This window comes from Crotalus tigris, unplaced genomic scaffold, assembly GCF_016545835.1.
Source record: "Crotalus tigris isolate CLP2741 ecotype Arizona unplaced genomic scaffold, ASM1654583v1 scf7180000020588.15403103151:6194809, whole genome shotgun sequence".
In the NCBI taxonomy this organism is placed as follows: Eukaryota; Metazoa; Chordata; class Lepidosauria; order Squamata; family Viperidae; genus Crotalus; species Crotalus tigris.
Genome location: NW_024098092.1, coordinates 3,272,226 through 3,294,067, shown reverse-complemented (window position 1 = coordinate 3,294,067; position 21,842 = coordinate 3,272,226). Strand labels below are relative to the sequence as shown.

The window sequence follows — 21,842 nt, the reverse complement described above, 5'->3', positions numbered from 1 at the left end:
ACGTGCATATATACCTGTAAAACTTCCAACCCATGCAGAACTGTCTCCCTTGCCAATTGTTGCTATTAATGCTGTCCCCCTTTCACATCACAAGGCTTCCCCAGACTCAAAGTGAGTCAGAACAGCAGGATAAAGAAGCTATTCACCCCCGTGAACTTTCCAATGTCATTTCATGGGTGCTTTTTCCAAGTAGCCTATGCAGAAGTCAAACTTGGCATTTCGCCCCCTCAATACTGGACGATCAAGGCAAAGGGTTGATATCTGCTCTGCAGCAGGCTGCAATGCTCAAGTTTTGTTCCCACGGCAACTCTCAGCCAGCTGGGGTGTGCATGTGTGTCATAAGAGAATGTTCTCTTGGCTGAAAATGCACAAGGAAATACAGATTTCAGAGTTCCTGAAGGATGAAATCAAATAAAACTGTCCTTTTGTGTGCAAAGATCTTCCTTTCCTTTCCTTTCCTTTCCTCTGCTTTAAAAGTTATTCTTTCTGAATAGCTGAATGCATGTTGTAGAATATCACATTTCCTCAAAAATTGCATTCCATTTTGATAAAGGCAGTATTTTACTTGTTCATTGTTTCCTGAATTTGGTTTAAGCATGCAAACATTTGGAAGTTTTCTTTCATATTACTACTAGGGTGTAGCAATAAAATTTCTCCAGGTATAAAGACAAACAAATATCAATGATGGGCAGAGACTAACAGATTCCTAATTTATAAATGATTGTTTGGAAAATCGGTATACTGAGGTCTCCCAAATTTATAAAGGCTGATTTGGTGGCCTTTTTTTTTTTTCCCCCTTCTTCAAAGTTCAAGTTTTTAAACCCAGGATTCCAAGGGGGAAGAATTAGGCAAACTACCTAAGGAGGCAGAGCCCAGACAAGATAAGCATAATTGGTCATTTTGCCTTGGAGTTAGCATATCACATAGACATCCAATACATTATTGCAAACAAGAATTCCATAGGTTTGCTAGAGAAGTGGCACTCTTGTAAAGCTGGTGCTTTGAAGGCTAACAAGTTTTAATCTCAGTAGCTAATTGCTTGATTTCACTATGGACTTTTTTACAGCTTTTCCTCACAGCACTGAGAGAATCTATTTTATGAGCTGATTGTCAATGCAAAAAAAAGACAACCACCTTTCTTGGCTGTTAACATTCTGTCAAATCACTGAAACAACAATTCTGTAGGATAGGTTAGTACAACTGTCTTCATTTTGTTGATCTGGAACCTGCTGAAAACTACCTAATTGAATCTGGGCAAAGAAGTTAAGCAGCGCTATGCACTGAAACACTCGTGGGAGATTTTATGACAAAACAGTAGCTCTCAAATTTCTCAGTTGACATTGATAGTATGTTCAAATACACTGATGCGTATGAAAATGCTGTCCAGAATCCTCCAGGATCCTTTTCAGTAACCTAGAAAAGGTTACTAAGTGATTTTACTTGGCAGAAAATCAGTAGAAGAATACAAAATGTAACAGTACAAAAGTTACCACTTTGTAAAAGAAATGTCCAAATGTCATACAGAAATAACAGCAATCCTTTTCTCTCCCTCCCCCCTTTCTTCTTTAAGTAGTATTGAAGCCAGGCTGAGTTGAAAGAAAAATATTAACGTGGCAGAGAGATCAGATGGCCAAGTGACCCTATTTCAAAATTTGGATGGCAGGAGACGCTTGAAACAAGCCATAACGAGCGCAAGATACACACAAAATCTGTCTCCTCTGCTAAGTTCCTGGTTACATAAAAGCAAACAAAAAACTCTTGTCCAAACATCAGTGAGTTTGCTTAGCATTTTATTAGCCAGATCAGGTAGCCGTTGTTAGCAGTACCTTTTAAAAGAGTTCTTCTCACCATGCCTTCTAACTGTGAAAGATCATCACAATTTTAGGGGCCTAGGAAAAATATTCCAGGCACACATATTGATCAGAGCCAGTCCCCCTCCCCAGGTTTTTTTTTTTTTTTTTTTTTTTGCTAATACCGTTTTATAGGCTTTTCTGCACCCCGTTTACTCTGAGCAGCTCAAACTCATTCTCTCAAAAGTTCCTCAATTCAGCGGAGGTTAAATATAGGGGGATGAATAATACAGTTTCACCACTACATATACATATGAAGACTGAGGAATCTTGAGTTGGAGGGACACCAGAGATCAGTCGTTCCATTCTCCAGCTAAGGGATGGGAACCTAGAAACAAGGCATCCTCCCCCATCCTGGGAGATCTTACAGTTCTTGTACTGTCATTTCATGTCTTGCTATGTCCAAGGATTACAACCAACCGCGGAACCCATGTTTTGTCATCTTTATGCAGCTGGAGATGGATGATTATCTGTCATAATCGCACGAGACGAGAGAAAATTGGGAGGCACAGAAGCATCACCGAGTTGCAGTGAGCTTCCAAAAGAAGACTTCCATACAAGGATTCTGGTTCCTTTTCCAATCTCTGCTGCTCCTGAGCCAAATACTGGGAAGGACGGGATTCAAACAAAGGGAGTTGGGAAGACTTGGAAGAAGAGGTCCAATAGAGGCCATTCTTGTTGATTCAACAATGCAGGAAGGCCATCCCAGACTGGCAAGGTCATCTAAGTCATTTTATGGCTGGTTCAGACTCCAGGGATTGGCCCAGATATATCTCTTAAGCAGACTCTACTACCAAGAAAAGACAGGATGGGTTTGGACTAGTTCAGACTCCTGACTCAAAACTTTTGATGAAAAATATACTGCTGCAGGCTTCTGATGAAGAGTTCTGCAGGATACAAATGTCAACATGTCCCCAAAACTAAGAACCTGGTCCATGTTGTGATTGTCAGTCTCTTTCTTTTTTGGCCTTTTATCACTTATATTTTATCATGGCATAATAATTCCTTGATAACAGCAATTACCCTCTTGTTCCCTCAATGCTGCCTTCATCTCAGCCCCAAGCAACAGGCTTAGCTGTCCTTCATCATAAGACTTTTAATGTAGTTCTTTCCTCCTTATTTTGGCATCATCAAATGGCAGTCTCGCGGAGTGTAAAATCTGTTAGGTTTTGTTACTCATTATCTTGGAAGGCAGCAACTAAGAACAGAGGCAAGAGATACTGGAGAAGAATTGGCAACGGGGGTAGCCAGGAAGGAAAATATTGTTTTCTCCTGATTCAAGGAGACATGAATAGAACATTAACTCAGTAGTGGAGAGAGCTCCCCTCTTTCTCGCTTTCCTAATTCCATATTTTAAATGTTGGTGCCAGGAAAAAAAAATATGTTCTCTGCTCTGTGTTTAATAGCAAACCAAGCATCTAATTTTTCAGCTTATTATTTTTTAAGCAAAACCTCAAATCATCAATATAACTGAAACAAAAGTATTTAAAGAAAAGGGATAAAATCCCCAGGGGGACAAGTATAAGCAATCGCACAAGATAAAAGAACAAAGAAGCTGACCTGCACCCTCCCTTTAAAAAAAAAAATCATATATATTATAAGATAATAAAGAGGAAGTTTTACAGGGCAGCCCTATACTTGTTTACCTTATGAAATGAGTGTGCATAGGATTTACAGCTTACGTGTCTTGTACGCTTTCATAGGCCCAAGGTTGGAAACAAGTCTACAGAAGCTTCTTGGTAACTGAAGGATGATGTTTTTTAAAAAAAGGAAAACAAAGTTCTCTTGTACTTTTAAATTCTTAAGGGAGCTTCTGGTCCAGCCAGTAGCTTTGAGTTGCTGTTTTCATTTATAATTTTCTTTCCTGAATTCTGGAAAAAAAAGAGAGAGAGAGAGAAGAAATCTAGAATTAGTGGTGGGTTAAACTAATTTTGAGCCAGAATTCCATATGTTTAGCTGCTGTTAATTCACTACTTTCTCTGACTCCTTTTTGAGAAGGGACAGGCAAAGCATTGTGTGGAATCTAATATTATGTTATTTTTAATTTAAAACCCCTGTTGGATGGAGATTCACAAGACCAAATTAAAAACCATGAAAGGACAGTGAGCTTGCCTGCCAGATAATGTCAAGATGTCAGATGTTAAGTGCTTAGAGAGGAATGTGGTTCCAGGTTATGAGGCCTGCTGCATTCATTCAAAATGGCTTTCCCCAAAACACTGGATTAAATCACCTGCTGGACAATGGGGTTTGTAGTCCACCGCATCAGATGGGGAAGGGGGGGAGAGGCTTTTCAAGCATTCTCAAATGAAAGGATAAGAAAAATCAAAGGTAGTGGAGAAATATGCAGTGAGTTACAGTCTAAGAAGAAGAATCTGGCCATTAATGTACTGGACTTCATCTGCCATCATTCTGTATCACTGCCCGGGCTCGTTCAGGAATTGGAATCCTGCTCTGATGATGTACTGTTTTCATGGAACAGAAACACGTTTTTTTAAAGGCCGAGGTGTGGATTGGCTTAGAATGCAATCCACATTCGAAAATTAGGGTGTGAAATCTGGCATGGCAAAAGGGGTTGTAAAGCAGCAGAAAGAGCTCTTGGGCCTGGAGCAAACAGCGACCACTCTGGTCCCCCAAAGATAAATGTTGGCACACTGGAATCCTATCCTATCGGCCTTTCCTGGAGGGAAAGAGTGACTCACCCGCAGTGAAGGACTTGTAATAAACCCCTTGGCAGTCAGCTGTGGTGAGCTAATGAAAGACTTTGGGGAAGGACCAACTCTGCAAGGCTGAGTTTCATCGAGCAGTTTCCAAATATCCCTCTCTTTGCTAACAGGGAGGGTGACACACGTTTTCTCAGAAGTGAGACAACGGGACATTTAAATGGGGTGGGGTGGGGAATCACCATCTACTCTTGCTGGCCACTCACCTTTGTCTAAGTCGATATTCTTAGCAGGGAGAATCTTATTTTGTTCAGCTTTTTCCTTCAGGATATTGTTTTTGTAATCTGCAAGGAGGGAAATTGGTCAAGGAATAACACGATTTAGAAAAGGGGGGCCTTTCTTTCTTTCTTTCTTTCTTTCTTTCTTTCTTTCTTTCTTTCTTTCTTTCTTTCTTTCTTTCTTTCTTTCTTATAGATAACTATTTCTAAAAACCATAAAAACAGAATTACAATCTAAGTGAAGATGCAGTTAACAGATGGGGAGGGAGGGAGCAGAATGCAGTGGGAGGAGGAACTGGGATTTCCTTTTAGGACTTAAATCTTCAGGTAAAAGTTAGGCAGTCGTGCAGATTGCTGAATATGTGTGAGACTGAAGAAGCCACTGTAGGTTTAAAGCGTCAGGGTGAAGACACACTTGGAGTGAATTCACCTATCGACTGGACCTTTTGGCTTTTTTAATCACAATTTGTTGAGGAAATCACAACTGGTGATGCCTTGTAGGATTTGCACAATCCCAACGGTTTGTTCACACATTGTGCTAATGCCAAACCAAACAAACTGCTGCATGGCATAAAGGTCAGTAAGTGGCTATGAGACATGGAAAAGCACTCCCTCCTCAAATGCTCCATGACTCACCCAATTTAAAATCTTCACTTTTGTAGTTTGACAAATTGGTTGCGTCAAATGGAACCTCCCTTAGAGTCAGTTCTTTTCTGAAAATACAAATATTAAATTATAATTGCATTGTTTTGATTTTTGCAGTATTACCATCAGCATGGCATAAGCAGCAATCAATAGCTATGTTTCCAAGTACTGATTCTATCAATTTTTAGATACAAAGAACACAGAATACGGAGAATTTATGCAATTAATAGCTAAAGATGTCTGAGCAGCACCCCAGAATTGGATGGCTGCTAGAATGCAGAAGATTCTCAGATTTAATTATAGCTATTTTGAGAAAGGTTTTCTAGGATCACATATCTTTCGGTATAAGGAACATGTGTCTACTTACTCATCATATTTTTTCACATTGTATTGAAAACCTGAAAATAAAGAACATATATTAACACATATCCAGGGAGATGCTTGCCAACATAGTTAAATAAGTATAGTAAAGTAAAGCCACACAGGGGATTTCTTTATGGAAATAACCATTATAACAGAATCACAGAGCTGGAAGGAACCTTGGAGATCTTCTAGTCCAACCCCCTGCTCAAGCAGGAAACCCTGTACCATCCCAGACAAATGGTTTTGGAGTTGAGACGATAAAAGGATGGAGCTTCATTGAAGAATATACACTCATATCCAAATTAGACCCTAGTGAAATGGGTATTTGAATTTTTTGTTTGGCTATTGCCTGTGGCAACAGAAGATGCTTTTGTCTCACTTGGCCTCATTTTTTGGCAATTATCTCTTGGCAGCTACCATTCTGTCTTCCCAGCATTGTCAGCCATTGTGATCTTTCAGGAGAAAAGGGTACCCTCCTCAATGACAAACACTGTATTATTTTGTATCAACTACTGCTGAACAATGCTGCCTCTGAGGATTCTGGGGAAATAAAATGTTAACCGCATAGAGGCAACCACCAAGAGTCTTTTTTTTTTTAAAAAAGAAACTCATCCCCTTCCACTTTCAAATGAAAGATGATAACGTATTTCTGAAAATATAGCCATCTGCAACTATTTCTTTTACGCTTGATTTAAAACGCATGCAAATTGGATGGAGTGAACTCCACTTAATTCTTAGGTACCATAACCACATGGATGGTAAAAAGTGCTCCTGTCCAGAATTCCTTCAAATCCAGTGTTTTCCATGTAGCATCTGGATGAATTCATAAGCTCACTTAAGCCCTGGCAGTGAGAAATAGCATTCCACAGCTTAAAAGTAAAGGAGATATTATGTGATAACCATAGGTCTATCTTCTCAGGAGAAAATGGGGCCCTTTAAAATGAGGAGGAAGCTATCCCTCGGAGTAGTGAAGGAGTAAAAGATGTGTGCACTCACCTCTCCTGCGGTGCTGGCGAGTCACGAGAACTGCAAGGATCAAGAGCAGGATGAAGAGGAAGAGAGTGGCCAGAACGTAGCCCAGCTGGTGGAAGAAATGAGCCCGGCTCTCGGGTATGATGACATTGATGATGTTGTGGTTCCTGCCGGAGTTAGGATCTGGATGGTAGAAGAAGATTAAAAAAATAAAAAATAAATCAGCGGACTGATTCTCAAGCTAAAAAATAATTAGGAAAATCCACCTAAAATCAGTCCTACTACCCAACCCAATCCCACAAACAGAACATACAAGCAATAACTCATTCACATTGTGGTGTTCAGAGATACCCTACTTCTGAATATGGAGCTTGTATTTCAATATCATGACTAATGAACCTTGACTGACAGATTCTCCTTCTCCGTTAATATACCAACTGTCTTTGAGCAGGATGTAGATAGAAGAGAGCTCCAGGTATTGCCTTCTTGTGGCACGGCGTGCCAGCTATCAATTCCACAGTGTGTCATTCTAAAACACTCTTTTTTTTTTTTGTCTGTCTCAGTTCTCCTTCCAATCAATATTAGAAGAGAAAAACCACCTTAATGTTCCATGGGCCTCTCCACAAAAAGGAATTGATTATAATCAAAGCTGCCTGATGCCTATCGTTTCCACGCTGACCACCAGCCAATCATTTTGATTTGGGATAGAGAAGAACTGTTCTTATCATGGGAAGGATCCCCAGGTTTGGTCAGTAGGAAAGGAAGAATTCTATCCTTCAGCTGCCCCAACAACATTTAGACATTCCTATCAAGATTTTCAAGCAAAAGCTTTTCATACGCTTGCTTTTAGCAGGCAATGCTGGTGAGCAGCCTGGCCCAAGGGGAGCTGTTAGTTCAGTTATTAGCACACAGACAACATCCGTGGGAGGGATGGTGGTCATATCTTTATGGCAAAAACTTGTACGAGTTGATTGAACTTCATGTGAAGACCAGCTTCCTGCCATCTTTATCATCCAATTGAGGGGTCCTTGCTGCTTTCCGAGCTTGGGTGTTTTCTTGCAAATGTTTCATTACCCAAACTGTGAGTCATTAGCAGTGAGAGTGCCTATACACTAGCACCGCTGATGTTACCTAGTTGGGTAATGAAACGTCTGCAGGAAAACACCCAAGCTCAGAGAGCACCAAGGACCCCTCATATCAACCCTGAGCTATGACGATATAGTCTGTGGGGAGCAGCAGCAGAGTCTAGGGGTGACCCTCACTTTTAGCAGAAAGAGCAATGAGAATGTTTTCATTTCACTGAGTTTTCCGTCACTGTTTACATCAGCTGATATTGATGTCACGGAATTCTTTCAGAGTTGGCGGACTCTTAAGCTGCACGTGTCCTGCACGGTAATATAACCCCATCTATTTTTAAAATAACTGTCCTGGGGATCATTCTGGAAGGACTGACGGTCTGCTTTCTGCGGTATTCAGGACACAGAAAAGGGGCTAAGTTGTGGCACAATTTAACATGGAGGAAGATTTTCTCAGTGACTGCTAGTCACAACAGTTATAGACAGAGCGTCCATGCAGAGAATCGTTATCTCCGAATGACATTTAGAAAATGATAGTACCATTCATCAACCTACACCAAAATTCTGACTGAGAAAGAATAGGAGCCTGATTGATCTTGTACTTAAAAAATCAGAGCCTCAAAGAGTTAACAGCAGATCTTGATGGAAGGCGGAGTAAAAATAAATAGGCCATGTTGATCTTGTAAGCAGAATAAAATTTCCTGTTAGGAAAGGGTTCCAAACCTTGGAACTATGCCTGGCATTAAAAGATCCAAGGAGAAGCTTTTAGCTCCCCCTTTGAAACAAAAAGCTATATTCCTCCCAGAGTTTGATCTCCATGATCAACTGAACTTCTCCTGCTGTTAAACAAAGATCTTTGCAAATGTTAGGGTCCAGAAGGGGAGAAGGAGAGGGAGAGGAAGGAAAAAAGTTGATTCAGCGAGTTTTCCTTGAACGGATTTTCCAACGGAAGTCTGAGTTAGTAAAAAAAAAGAAGATGTTTTGCACAAGATAGAAAAAGGTTCTTGGGGATCTGGGACCAATTTCCTGGTTGCAGCTGCAAGAAGAGAGACGAGTGGAACAGCTCAGAAACTCGGTCCAACAATGCCTTAAGAGTGATCCTATGAACTATATTTACAATGTAAATCAGTGGTTCTCAACCTTTTTAATGCTGCGACCCCCAACCGGTCGTACGTCGAGGACTACTCAACCAGTCGTAAGTCGAGGACTACTCAACTGGTACAGCACCGTTTGCAGAATGGGACTTTTGGCGGGCTCAGCAGGGCAGAGACAGCCTGGACAATTCCTATTGGCTTTGGAAAGCCAATAGAATTAGACTCTATTCAAGAGAGTCTATTCTGTTGGCTTTCCAAAGCCAATAGAATAAAAGGGAGTAGCACAGCTAAGGAAAAGGGGAAAAAATGGCGGACTGCGTTGTTTGGCGACCCCCGTGAAATGGTCGTTCGACCCCAAATGGGGTCCCGACCCACAGGTTGAGAACTACTGATGTAAATGTAAATGAAATATCATGTAAATGAAATAAAGGGAAATGCTGGGTTTGCCTTGCCAAGTCCGTTACTTTTCTGATTGCAACCCTCAACAAACCATGTACCTAGAGCCCAGAAAGGGAAGTTCAGCCCGCTCTTTAAGACCACCTCTGCCATGCTAGCTTTCTCCCACGTAGGACCTGTCCCATTGTTCCTGTCCACCATGCTGAGACCAGAGTTAGAAGGAGCTGGGTTGGAAAAACCTGCCATATGGTCCCTGAGATTTTCTCAGCATCCCCTTCATGGTGTAATTCTCTGAAGCCCTGGAAGAGCTAAACCTAGCAGTACTACTGGGCCGTTTAAAAAATTCATTGCAGCGCTGCTAGGGATGTTATTAAGTCGTGAATAAATATTAAACAAGCAATAAATATTTTAGATTGTTAATAAACAAAGAACTACGCCTGACAGGTTTGCTCTTTGTATTTGTCGGGCATCATATTTATTAAAATTGCAGGGTTTGCCTCTGTCGATTAAAAAAAGTTAATATTAGAAAGATGGAAAAGCTGGCGCCTTGGTTCATAACGTGCAATGCAATAAAATCGGCTACTACTACCTCAATTAAAAATCTGCCCTAAAAGACTTTTTTCTCCCCAAAGCGTTTGGAATTAGCCAAGTCCAAAGATTTTTTTTTTTTTTTCACATTAGCCCTTGCAATGTAACAACATGTGGACAGATTCTGGAATTTAGAAGTGCTTCTTAGATGAGAGAGCCCATCTTTTTTTTCTTTTTTTTTAAAGACATCAGTTATCAATTGCTTCACGTTAATGGCTTAAGTAAGTTAACTGCTTACCTGGTGCTGGGGGATTGGGGCGCGTGAGATTCACCACCACTTTTTTCTCCGGTTCTGGCTCTACCACCGAGACCTGGAAGATCCTCCGTTCGTGGAGGCCGCAGTAGTGGTGGTGCAGGTGGCAGGAATAGATCCCTTCATCCGCAGCCTCCAAAGACGAGATCCTCAGTGAGAAGTCACCCAAGGCAAAGGCCTTCTCGGTGATGTTCATCTTTTGCCGGAGGAAATAAGGCCCGTACAAACGGCCTTCGCCAGAGGCATACAGGTCAATCAGCCGATCGGCCCGGTCATGAGGCACTCCTGGGGGCTGCCTGTCCCAGTGGACGACTTGTTGGTCCTCCTCCTCATCTCGTCCGGTCCAGACCTGGTTCCGGTTGATGCAAGGAAGTATCACCGCGCTGCCTTTCAGGGCAACAATCACCACTTTCTCTCCATCCCAGAATCTCTGGACTTCCCCGGCTGTAGGAGAGGAAAAGAATAAATATGCTTCCAGGGATGCTTGTCAAATGCCAGGGAAATCAGAAAGTCCAGGCAGTTCAAGTGAATATAAAGATTTATTGCAAGCTTAAGCTCTCTGCAAGAATCTGAACTATAAACAGTCAAAGCAAACTGGTAGGTAAGACACGAAGGAATTCAAGGTAGGCTGGACCTAGATCTCTTGTGGCCATGATGATGACTGATGCTGTGTTTGACCCCTCCCTTGGGCTTACTTGGTCATCTCCTACAATGCCATTTCATACAGTTCCCTCCAAAAGGCAATTCTCCTAGAGACAGCATTAGAACCCTTCATAGTCCTCAGAATATGTTTTCTGCAATAATAAGTTGCCCAGAGAGATAGGTGGCATACAATTTCAGTTAAAAAATGATCGGTTGTCAGACGAAATAGATTCTCTCAGTTTTTACACAACCTAGATCCATCACAGTTTTCCAACACTCTCCACTGATTCTTTGTGTGAAGCATGTGGGAGTCGAGATACTGTACATTCTGAAGCGGCTTTAGACATCAGCTACCCCAGCCAAATTGTTCATTAAGCCATATCTTGGTCTCTATCACTGGCTACGCTAGACAAAACACAGATGGTGATCAACTGCCTTGTTTTTTTCCACTTTGCACAGAAGAACAGAGGGACTGTACAAAGGGTGTGCTGTAACTTTGACAGAAGAATGAATTGCCGCAAAAATATCCAATAAACATTTTTAATAAATAAAATCTGACTAATTTCAATGCATCAAATACAAAAAGAACATTCGAGTTTCGATGAGATGCATCCTACTCCAATATAAGGTATAAAAACTGCCAAATTGTTTCCGGCCTTTCCAAAAGAGGAAAATTCCAAATTTTCTTTGCTTCCTTAAGTGGAAGAAATACTGTATTGAAGCTCTTGGAAAGTTCTTAAAAAATGTCCTGCAAACTTTTGTGGGGTGTGTAGGTGAGGATAACATTATTATCAAAAAAAAACAAACAAACAAAAAACAGCCCTCCCCTCTATAAATGGTATTGCTTGGTAAGAATCTTATAGAGAAAATTTCATTAAGAACACAAAATGTAAGAATTCTCCTGGATCAAGCAAAAGAGATCACATTGGCCCTGGCCTAAATCCTACATCTACACCAAGATGCATTATGCAGAGTCGACACACAAGGCAGGGAAAAAAGGAAAGGAAAAAAAAATCCAACAAGGATCCCCAAGAGCATAATAATAGGGTCAGCTCAGGCTTTGATATATTTCTGTTTTCTCAATCACAGCAAGATTACTTGTCCTCTAAGATTGAAAGGAAAGGTTTTCTTCCAAAAAACTGCAAATCCCATTTTCTTCACTAACAAAAGCATATCTTACTTAGTTCTCCAGGCCTTTTCTCTGCAGCCTTGTGACAGGAAATGCTTGGTTGGCCACAAACATCTAAATTACAACTCCCTAGACTTCTCATTTGCTCCATGCTGCACAGCAGAAAGGCCCCTTCCAAATTTGCTTCAAACAAGGCTACATGATTTGATGACTGAGAAACACCGAAGGGGAGTAAAAAATAAAGTTGCAGAAACAAGCCACGTGCACACACACACATTCCTCCTGTTGATTCCCACTCGGGAGGTTCCCCACCCCACCCCCAAAACTGCTGACCTTCTTCAGTGACCTCAAGCTGCAGCTGCACCGTTTCATACAGATGGCAATAATGGTGGTGGAGGTTACAGGAATACATTCCTTGGTCACTCATAGCAACATCTTGATTAGAGGAATAAAGAGGAAGAGAAGGAGATAAATTAGGCCACAATATATTAGAACGATAGGGAGAAGGCAAATGATATAGGTATCACTGTTGGAAGTTCAACTCACAACAGTGCAGGAATCCTATAAGTATTCAAAACACAAATGCTTATTTGTTTGCTTACAGATTTTAAACATCTGTAAGGGAGGGGAATTTGCCACCTCTCCAGAAAGTGTCTTCTACAGTGAAATGTTAGGAAAATCTCTCCTCCTGGTTACAAGCCCCCTTTTCTGCCATTTTAGAGAATAAGCACTTGAAGGGAGAGAACTATCTGCAATGCGAAACAAACAAACAGGGAAAAGCTAATGTGTTTTGGGTTGTAAGGCTGGTGAATTGAGCAGTGATCTTGGCAGAATTTGAAAAAAGATAAGCAAGGTCGGATCTAGTTGGTCCTTGGATAGGGCACCACCAAGGGGATCACAGCTGTAGGCAAAATTGGGAAGGAAACGAGAAACATTGTGGCTGACAGCAAGCGCAAACCACCTTAGTACTGTGGCTAAGGAAATTACCTGCCACAATCCAGGTAGTCACTAACAGTCAAACTCAACCTGAGAAAGTTTTTAACTTTTAAACCCACAATTAATCTCAGTATTATGAGCCGAGGTGGCGCAGCAGTTAGAGTGCAAGTACTGCAGGCCACTTTAGCTGACTGTGTTCAGCAGGTCAGCGGTTCAAATCTCACCGGCTCAAGGTTGACTCAGCCTTCCATCCTTCTGGGGTAGGTAAAATGAGGACCCAGATTGTTGGGGGCAATGTAAATATATACATACATTGCTTACTGGTGTACACCGCTTAGAGAGTGCTTGCACTTAAAGCGGTATATAAGTCTCATAAATAAATAAATATATTAATAAACCCAGTGTTTATAAGGAACCCATTGGTATGTATTGTTCCATAAAGAGGGCCAATATTTTCCTTCGGTGGAAAAAAGGCCTTTCAGTGGGTACATTTGGAAGGAAACCCCCAAAAGAGGAAATGAAAATATTTGGCATCTGAGAGCAACTCACCCTGCTGCATTTTTATTTCTCATTATTTTATCTTATACAAACGTCTATGGATTTTATGGTTACAATAACTACTCCTTTGGCAAACCCTTTTGGAAACTGCGTCTTTTTTTTTTTTTTTTAAAGCAGGACGAGAAATAATCTCAGTTGACGAATAAATCCACACTTCCCTTTAGGAAAGGGCAGATTAATGGATGTGTGCAGGGCAGCAGCTACCTTGGACTATCAATGAAAAGTTGCCTTCCATAAATGCGTTTTCGGGCATGGAGATCCGTCCCTGGTTGTACGTGTGGTAAACCCGCTGATCCCCGGCAGAGTACATGTCGCACAGCCTCTCCGCAGCCTGCTGGCTTCTGTAGAGATCCCAATGAACCACCCGCTGGCGATCATTCAGACTGTCCTGAGTCCAGACCATCCGGTAGCTCTTGCAAGAGAGAACCGTGCGGGAACCTTCCTTGGCGGTGATGTTTACTATGGACACCACCATCCCTTCGAGATTGGATGCGTCTGCTGGGACTGCAACAGGAAGGAAAGGAGCTGTATTATAATAATAGATGCCTGCAACTGAAAATGGAAGCAGCCATTTATATATTGAATCTGAAACCTAACAAAGAGGAGATGGCCTCTCTGCTCCCTCTAGCCAAAGGAGGCAAGGGCAGGACAACAGGCCAAGAGGTTCATGCAAAGGCTTCATGGGCCCATAGCACAAGGCACACAAGAGATCCGGCCTCAGTTCCTGACACCTGCAAATAAAAGGGAGCTTATGAGAAAACCCCTTCTTGGGCAAGGGTTACAGGCAGCCTGGTCATTTCAGAAAGACTCACATCATCTACATGCTTTTTTTAAAAAAAAATATTATTCTGAGGAACCCTTGGCAGCCTCCAGTAAGCAACCATCTCTTTAAATGAATCCACTACGGTACTTCTGCTACTTGACAATAATCCAACCGGTATACAGCAGGGTTGTTGTATGGAATGCGTGCCTCTTATTTAAAAAATGTAGGAGTGTAAAGTTATAGTCTTATTCTCACTTACCTGAATATGGATGAACAGCAGCTTCTAAAATGGAGGAAAGAGAGGAAAGTTTTTAGTGTCAGAGGCCAGTTTAAAATAACAATATCAACCACCACCACCACCAGTGCCAAGTCTTACACAGGACAGAAGGTGTATTTCAGAGAAAGCCAAGGGATGAAGTACCCCAGATGCAAGTGTGTGGTTATCTGTCAGGTCTGAAGAACTGGATCTCATACAGCAAGGTTCGGTTACAGATCTTTCATCTCAGGAGACCACTCAAAGAGGGCCTTCCCATTGGCTGGGCAATATTGCACTAAGCTAAAGTGGCTTCCTTATAGTTGCTGCAGATTTGCAACCTAGCGCCCCCCCTTCCCCCCAGTGGCTGTTCCAAAGCAAAATAAAAAATAAAAAGGCCTGTCAGAGGCCAGGATAAGCTCTTCCTCCTTTCTCATAATTGGTGGTCTCTGAGCTCAAAAGACAGGACCAGCAAACATAACAGTTCCCCTCTTCCATGAATGTTTCACAGAGACCAAATTGCACCCTTGGCATTGCTGCGGTGGTGCCAGGCAGCAACAGCACAGAATCTAATTACCTTCTTGTCTTGCTACTGTTACTCATTAACTAAGCTATAGTCTTGACAAGAACTAAGGGGGGGGGGAGGCAATAATCCAGACAGACAATGGACTGGTTGCTATAAAAAAAAAAAAAGCTGAACCCTGCAGATCCTTGAAGTCTCCATCTCAAAGACTGGAGGCAAGGGAACATTTGGCAAATCCTTTCCCGATTCTTTGAAAGAGAAGATGTGACCAGCCTGAGTTCTAGTGTCAAAGCTTGAATTGCATGCTTTCATTGACTACATACCCCTGTGATTTCTTAAGAGGTTTGCTAAATGGGTGCTGTTATGAATGTCCAGGACCTTCCCCGTTTGAAAAGCTCTCACTCCTGTTTAGCAAGATTAATCTAACGGAACTCAGTGGCCCTGAACAAATCTTTTCCATGCTATCCTCTATTTGTGGGTTGGGGAGGAATTTTCACCCTGTGTGCATCCTAGTTTAACGTAAAGAATACACTTGCAGATTGCCATGATTCAACTTCTGACAAATTCATTTGAAAAAATATAAATAAATAAAAAGAGATGGGTTGTTCTTCCAAAGAAAGCAGGAAACTCACCAGATGTGCTGTTGCTCAGAACTGCACAGATCCTTTTAACCCTTTTTACCCCATTGTGCCAAATTTAGCTGCAGAGGGATCAGACAATCCCCAGACCTGCTGGCATTGCTAACCTTAGTTGAAGATCAAAGCAAACGGTGTTTGTTTGGCCTAGGACTGTAAATGTAATATTTTTTTTAAAAAAATGCATTCAAATGTTTATAAAACAAAGTGGACAACCTTTTTTCCCCCCACAACTCCCACTGGGAAAGCATCAGGTTACCACCTTTCTACCTTCTTGCCTGCAGTTTTGTGATCATTAGAGCAATAGAACCCTAGTTTTTTTGGCAGTCTACCTCAGAATTCCATTGCTACGCAGAGACAGTTTAGAAGAAGAAACCTCTTTTTCACGCCCTACTTCGCACTTATTGGAAACAGGACGCCGTGCTAGACAATCTAGCCAAAAAAACAATAACTGATGTGGTTGAGGCACAGCACTATGGAAAAGTAAAGATTGGATTCCACAGATTCAAGGCAGACTCCACCTTACTTTGTTTGTCCCACACCTGGAAGACCATAGGAAACACCTGAACAATACAGGTAGTCCTTGACTTGTGACAATTGAGCCCAAAAGAGGATCACGTGACTCAGGACACTGCAACCATCCTAGTCAGTTGCCAAGCGTCTGAATTTTGATCACGTGGTTGGGGGGAGGCTGCAACAGTTGAAAGTGTGAAAAACATTCATTTTTTTTCAGTGCCATTGTGATTTGAAACAGTCACTAAACGAATGGTTGTATGTTGAGGACTGCATGTACATTTATATCTTTGGAGCTTTCCAAGGACCTCCAGCTCAGAGGTTTTGCCCTGTCAAGTAACAGAATGACACCACTGATCCAGCCAGATAATTTCCAAACTGTCAGATTGCAGTCTAATTTCCTCTCTGTGCAAACATTAAACATGTAAAGTATTAAAATAACTTTAGTCTTAATTGTTCTTGTGTTTTTGTTTTAAATGCAGGCTATCTTGGGAGAGCCTTCTCATTGTAAGAAAAAATTTAAAAGTTTTTAAAAATTGTTCTCAGCTAGGTTTGCATGAAGCAGGTAAAAACCAGCTTTGCACCATTGATGTGATTCAGACAATTGAGGTAATCCTATTTGATTTAGAAAATCGATCTGATTCAATTCAGACATTCAGACTGAACTGTCCAATTGGGTTGATCTGAATTTTTGAAGCAATTGGTTAAATCAATTTAGAGAAGGCATCTGATAGAATTTGATAACCAGACTTGACTTTTCAATTCAGCTTGGAAAGTAAATTTGATTCTGAGATATGATCAGACTACTGTTGAATTTCCAGTTTGAATCTTTGCATATTCCTCTTATTTTTTAATACATAGGTGAAAAACCAAACAGCCCAGAATGGGAGAGAAGGGACAACTGTTAACAGTTTCACCCTTTTCCCAATATTTTCTATATGGCTCTTATAAAATATTTTTATTTTAGATATGATCACAAAACCTCATTTTTAAAAAACAAACATAATACTTTGTCTCAGAAAGGAGGAAGAAAGTACAAATAACTTCCACAGCTGAATATAAAAGGTTTTTGTTGGTTTATGATAGATCCAAATCCCTAATCACAAGAACAACTTTTACATTTGCTAGAGATTACTTAAATCAAATTCTCTTTGATAAAGAGAGGAAAAACAAGGACTGCAAAGTCTTTTTTTTCTGGATCTGTGTTGCAGAGAAGGCAGAAGTTATGAGAAGGGGTTTTTTTGTCAACCAATTCTTTGTTTACTTAAGGAAGTATTCAGTATATCCAAAAGTATACATCTGCTTGCATTGTCTTCCCAGATCTTGTCTTAGTGTTAAATGGTTACCTATCTCAGCTGCTGTGTATATTTTGGATGTTTTTATTGCTTTTAATTTTGGAATTGTAAGCTACCCAGAATAATGGAGATGGACAGCTATTGGCATCATATAAATAAATCTTTCTAAAGTAGCTCCTTCACCATCAAGATTTTTGTTTAAAAAATGTAAGATTTCATCGTGTGTACAGCCAATATACCATAGATAACCTCAGGATCTTAATTATTAAATAGCAACCTAATTGATTAAAATTAGCCATCTCTAGTTACTTAGCCAAATTCACTTTCACTACTCTACCACTGCTATTATTTAATATTTAAAGAACCCCGTTTACTAAAAGTTATTTTAATACTTCCTCTCTCCCCTTTGTTATGATTTTTTCATCAATATTTTACATTTATTTGGCAAAACCTTTTTTCTGCAAGGCACAGTTACTTGGTCAATAGCTCCATTTTGCAAGCATACAACTGTAGCTAGAGGAATTACATTCACACCAAATCACTGACAGAAAAGTAAGGTCCTACATTTTTCCAACCAAACTCCCAGGATGACAACAGGAAGAACTGCACTAATATTACATTGTTAACTTTTCCTTGCTGATTCTGTTCCTCTACTTATGCTGGTTGAGAGACATGTACCACATAATTTTTTGCTTATCGTATGTGCTGTACCAGAAAGATAGCATCTAATAAAAATATATACTTCATGCTGTCATTAAAAAATGGATCTAATAAATCAAAAATGGCCAAAATAAACTCAAGCCAAGCTTGAATTTTAGCCAGATTGTGGCTAAGGGTCTTCGTAGCCAAAACCAAATGGCCAACCAATCAATAAAATTCTATCCAAGCAAAACTATATTTTAATCTTCCTCTCAGCAGTACAAAACTCACAAAACATATTCTCATTCCAATGGAGAAACCAATGAAATTGCTATAGATGGGACAGTCCTCAAATCAACTAGGATAATGCAACTCCCCCATGTTTATATATATCATTCCCAAAGTATGTGCAAAATCTAATTTTTGCCAAAAAGAGGAAGAAAGAGGGCCATGCAGGGACACACAAAGAAAATTAATCCCGATTTTTCAAACTTACCCTGGACAACCAACAAGAGAGCTAAAAGGAATTTGCTAACTTGCTCCATGTCTCTCTTCCTTCTTTTCTTCAAATCTTTCCCTTGCTGCTTGCTTGAAAACACTTATGATCTCATCCGTTTACAGCCCCAAAACATGGATATACAGCAAACCTCTTTCCATAGCACAATGCTTCCCTCCTGTCTCCGTTCTTTCTTTCTCTGGCTTGCCAGCCCTCCCACCTCTGTCCAATCCTAGGGCTCAACTTCTACATAACATACATACTCTCTGAACTTTCTGCAGCCTTACACAGCCTAAATGATTTTTGATGTAACCGTGATTTTTTTAAAAAAAAATCTAGTATCGTTTTTGCAGGCTCCGCTCCTCAGAGCTCCAAGTTTCAAAGACAGTTCCGCCCACCCTCCTCCCTTTTGGGATATATGGTATTAATTTTCTGGGTATTTACAGAATCCAGTTTTCTTTTTTTCCTGCTTAGGCTGACTTTCTGCCAGATGTTGTCTTGAGTCCTATATCTTTTCATTATCCCTGTTTCCCTTTTTTTTCTTAAAGTTTAGTCTTTTGATTTGTCCATCTCAACTCTAGGTGGCTTTGCTGACGGTTTCAAAACAACTCTGAAAAAACATGGATGAAACAAGGTCAAATTGATATTACCGACACATCCCTATTAGATCACATTTCTATAGGAATAAAACATTTGGATTTAAAATCCTTACACCTTCCAGGGACAGGTGACCATTAAATATTCAGTGTGTCTTAGTTCCCTCTGTTTTCACTCATAAACTCATATTTTCAGATTTCTGTGTCAGTTTGTAAACTAGCATATGCAGAACCTCATTATAATCTGAAACAGATTTTCTTCTGCAGCTTTTGCCAACATGCAGGTTGTGATGCATGTCCTAATGAGTGCCATTTTAATAAACAAACTATCTTGGATTTCAGCATTTTGTTGGCATCTTTCTCTATCATTCACATTATTGGCTACGATAATCCAGTAACAGATTAAGTAGGCCCCAACACTGAGGGACATACAGACATTAAGATAATGGGATTCCAATTTATCTACATATCAGAAGCAGGGTGATCAAAGCTACATTATAGACAGTGGCTGTATAGCAGAAATATTCCCCTAAAAACATACCCTTGGATCCCTTGAAAAAAATCTGAGCAATTCTGCTGCAAAACTGAAGCATTAGCTCTTTCCATTCACAAGAACTGTGTTAATCTAAGATCCATCTATCTCCTTCTGCCCCCCAAAATATATTCGGACAAACTATTAAACTGAGTTCATCACTGATGTTTAAATTGCAGGACACAGGTTTAAGAAGCTCCTTGAAATTCAGGCAAAGTAACTAAGATACATAGTGGGGCAAACAGCCCTGCCAAGACCTGCTTATTATTTACACACAATCAAAAGTGTGTTAAAGAGCCCTCTGCTTTCTATCGCCACTTCCAGTAAAGTAAGGGGCAAGGGACTGCAAACTTTAGAAGCAAAGCAGATCCTGATCATAGTTGGAAAAGATCAGGTGTGACTGAACTGAAATCCAAGAGGCACCATTTTTATGCTATTCCATTTTGTTGGCAGGCAGGTATCCTTTTTTAAAGCCTTGCCAGGTTAAGCAAAATATTCCCAGGAGAATTATATTACAGTAATGGAGTTGATCTCCTTCCCTAGATTGAGAGAAGTTGTTCTCTGATTTACTTTACAGGTCAGGGGTCATTAAACTGAGGCACTCGTTTTGGCTGATCTCAAAACCCCAAGCAGTGCTGGATCTGATTAATCCTTGAATGGGGGAGCATCAGATAATCACAGGACTGCACACCCGGCAAGAAGTCAAAATAATTCTTGGAAAAGGACAGTAGCCAAGCACTTACATATTGAAGACAGCATGGACATATCCACAAAGTTTGCAGGACTCAAAGGTGTGTTTTTCCCCCCATACCCTATCTCCTTTTTGCAGAAAGGATCAAGGTTCCTGCAAAGACAAACAGAGGAAATTCTTCACCAAGTAGCAGAATGTTGGGGCAACTGTGATATAACAATATTCTATCAGCACCTGTTAGTATCACGAACCTTCAGCCAGGCGTCTATAAGGAATCCCACCAGCAGGGTTAACAAAGATCTGCTGCTGGCAGGGCGGGTTTCTTGCTCAATAAAGGCATCCCTTGAAATATAGCCACAATTATAGGCCTGCCAGACATAATCTGCTATTATTCCCATGACTTCACCCACCCTGGAATCTATTGGGGACATTGTGTTATAGAAGTCTCTCCGTGCTCTAGTTGCTTCTTACTCTAGCACCTGGTTTACCCCCACCCTTACAAATGAACAATTGGGGGCTCCACCCCCTGTGGAAGGCTGCCCACCTGGACCTGAACAGAAGCAATAATGCAAATCTAAGGTCTCCTCAGAAAATTCTCATTGAGCCAAAAGAAAACTCAGCTGACAGCTTCTGTGCTGCCTTTCATGTGATTACTGCTTGCTGCTCTCCAAAGGTGAGAATTCTGTGCACAGTCGGAGGCGTTCTGTCATGTAGAAAGCTTGATATTGTTGCTGGATGACTACCTGTGGCTTTTCCATCTCTGTCAAGAGACTAAAGCCTTATTATGTTGTTCAATTAGCCTTGACTCTGGGTCAGAAACCAAATTTTTTGCATCTCCCTTTAGGGTGCCTTTCCAATACCCTCTTATTTATAATGCCCATCACCGTTTTGACTCAAAGGAGACTTTATCTCCCAGCATGCCTGCTATAGACTCAATAACAGATTTGATAATGGTGGATGCCTCCCTCCAAAAACTTCTAGGGATTGGGACTTAGGCAATTTAGCATATCAAGATTCCCAGAGTTTCTCAGTTTGTATCATAGTCAGTAAAGCAGGCTTGAAATTAGCCAGAGAAGTTACAATGCTTTAATAGCAGTGATCTCTTCCTATTAGCCCATCAGTTACTAGTAGGCTTTATGCAGATTATGGCTATTTCAATGCTCACAGAAAATACTTTTCCTATACTAGGGGATGGAGCACAGCTTTTCACTTCTGGCAAGCGTTATAGTTTTAATTCCTGGAATTAAAGTAATAAGAACCATTTACAAAAATATTAGCTTCACCCAGGATTTTTTTTTTAATGTTCCAAAACAATAATACAAAAGTATTACCTAAGGAAAGGGAAAAGGGGGGAAAAAGGAAAAGAAAAAAGAAAAAGGTTGATTATCTTCTGTCCTCCTTTAACCACTTTCTGTTTTGCAGCTGTGGGTATATAGCTTTTTAAAGATTACAAATCAATACAAAAA

General features: G+C 40.6%; 1 protein-coding gene across 5 annotated transcripts; it reads right to left on the bottom strand.

The window, feature by feature from the left end:
- Positions 1-1,773: 1,773 nt before the first annotated feature.
- MXRA8 (matrix remodeling associated 8) lies at positions 1,774-20,641 on the bottom strand. Of its 5 annotated transcripts, none has more exons than XR_005559645.1 (11): positions 18,558-19,286; positions 14,463-14,486; positions 13,645-13,944; positions 12,280-12,381; positions 10,161-10,619; positions 6,793-6,951; positions 5,801-5,831; positions 5,425-5,501; positions 4,777-4,854; positions 3,497-3,721; positions 1,774-2,640 (listed from the first exon to the last, which is right to left on the bottom strand). XR_005559645.1 is itself a non-coding variant. In XM_039367254.1 (10 exons), the coding sequence occupies exons 3-10, from the start codon at positions 13,913-13,915 to the stop codon at positions 3,696-3,698; spliced, it is 1,203 nt and encodes a 400-aa protein (XP_039223188.1). In that variant the 5' UTR covers positions 13,916-13,944; positions 14,463-14,486; positions 20,429-20,641; the 3' UTR covers positions 1,774-3,695. The 5 variants fall into 5 exon arrangements, 3 of the variants coding, with proteins under 3 accessions (XP_039223188.1, XP_039223187.1, XP_039223189.1); XR_005559646.1 differs by having other exon boundaries at positions 3,533-3,721; XM_039367254.1 differs by lacking the exon at positions 18,558-19,286 and adding an exon at positions 20,429-20,641 and having other exon boundaries at positions 1,774-3,721.
- Positions 20,642-21,842: the final 1,201 nt, after the last annotated feature.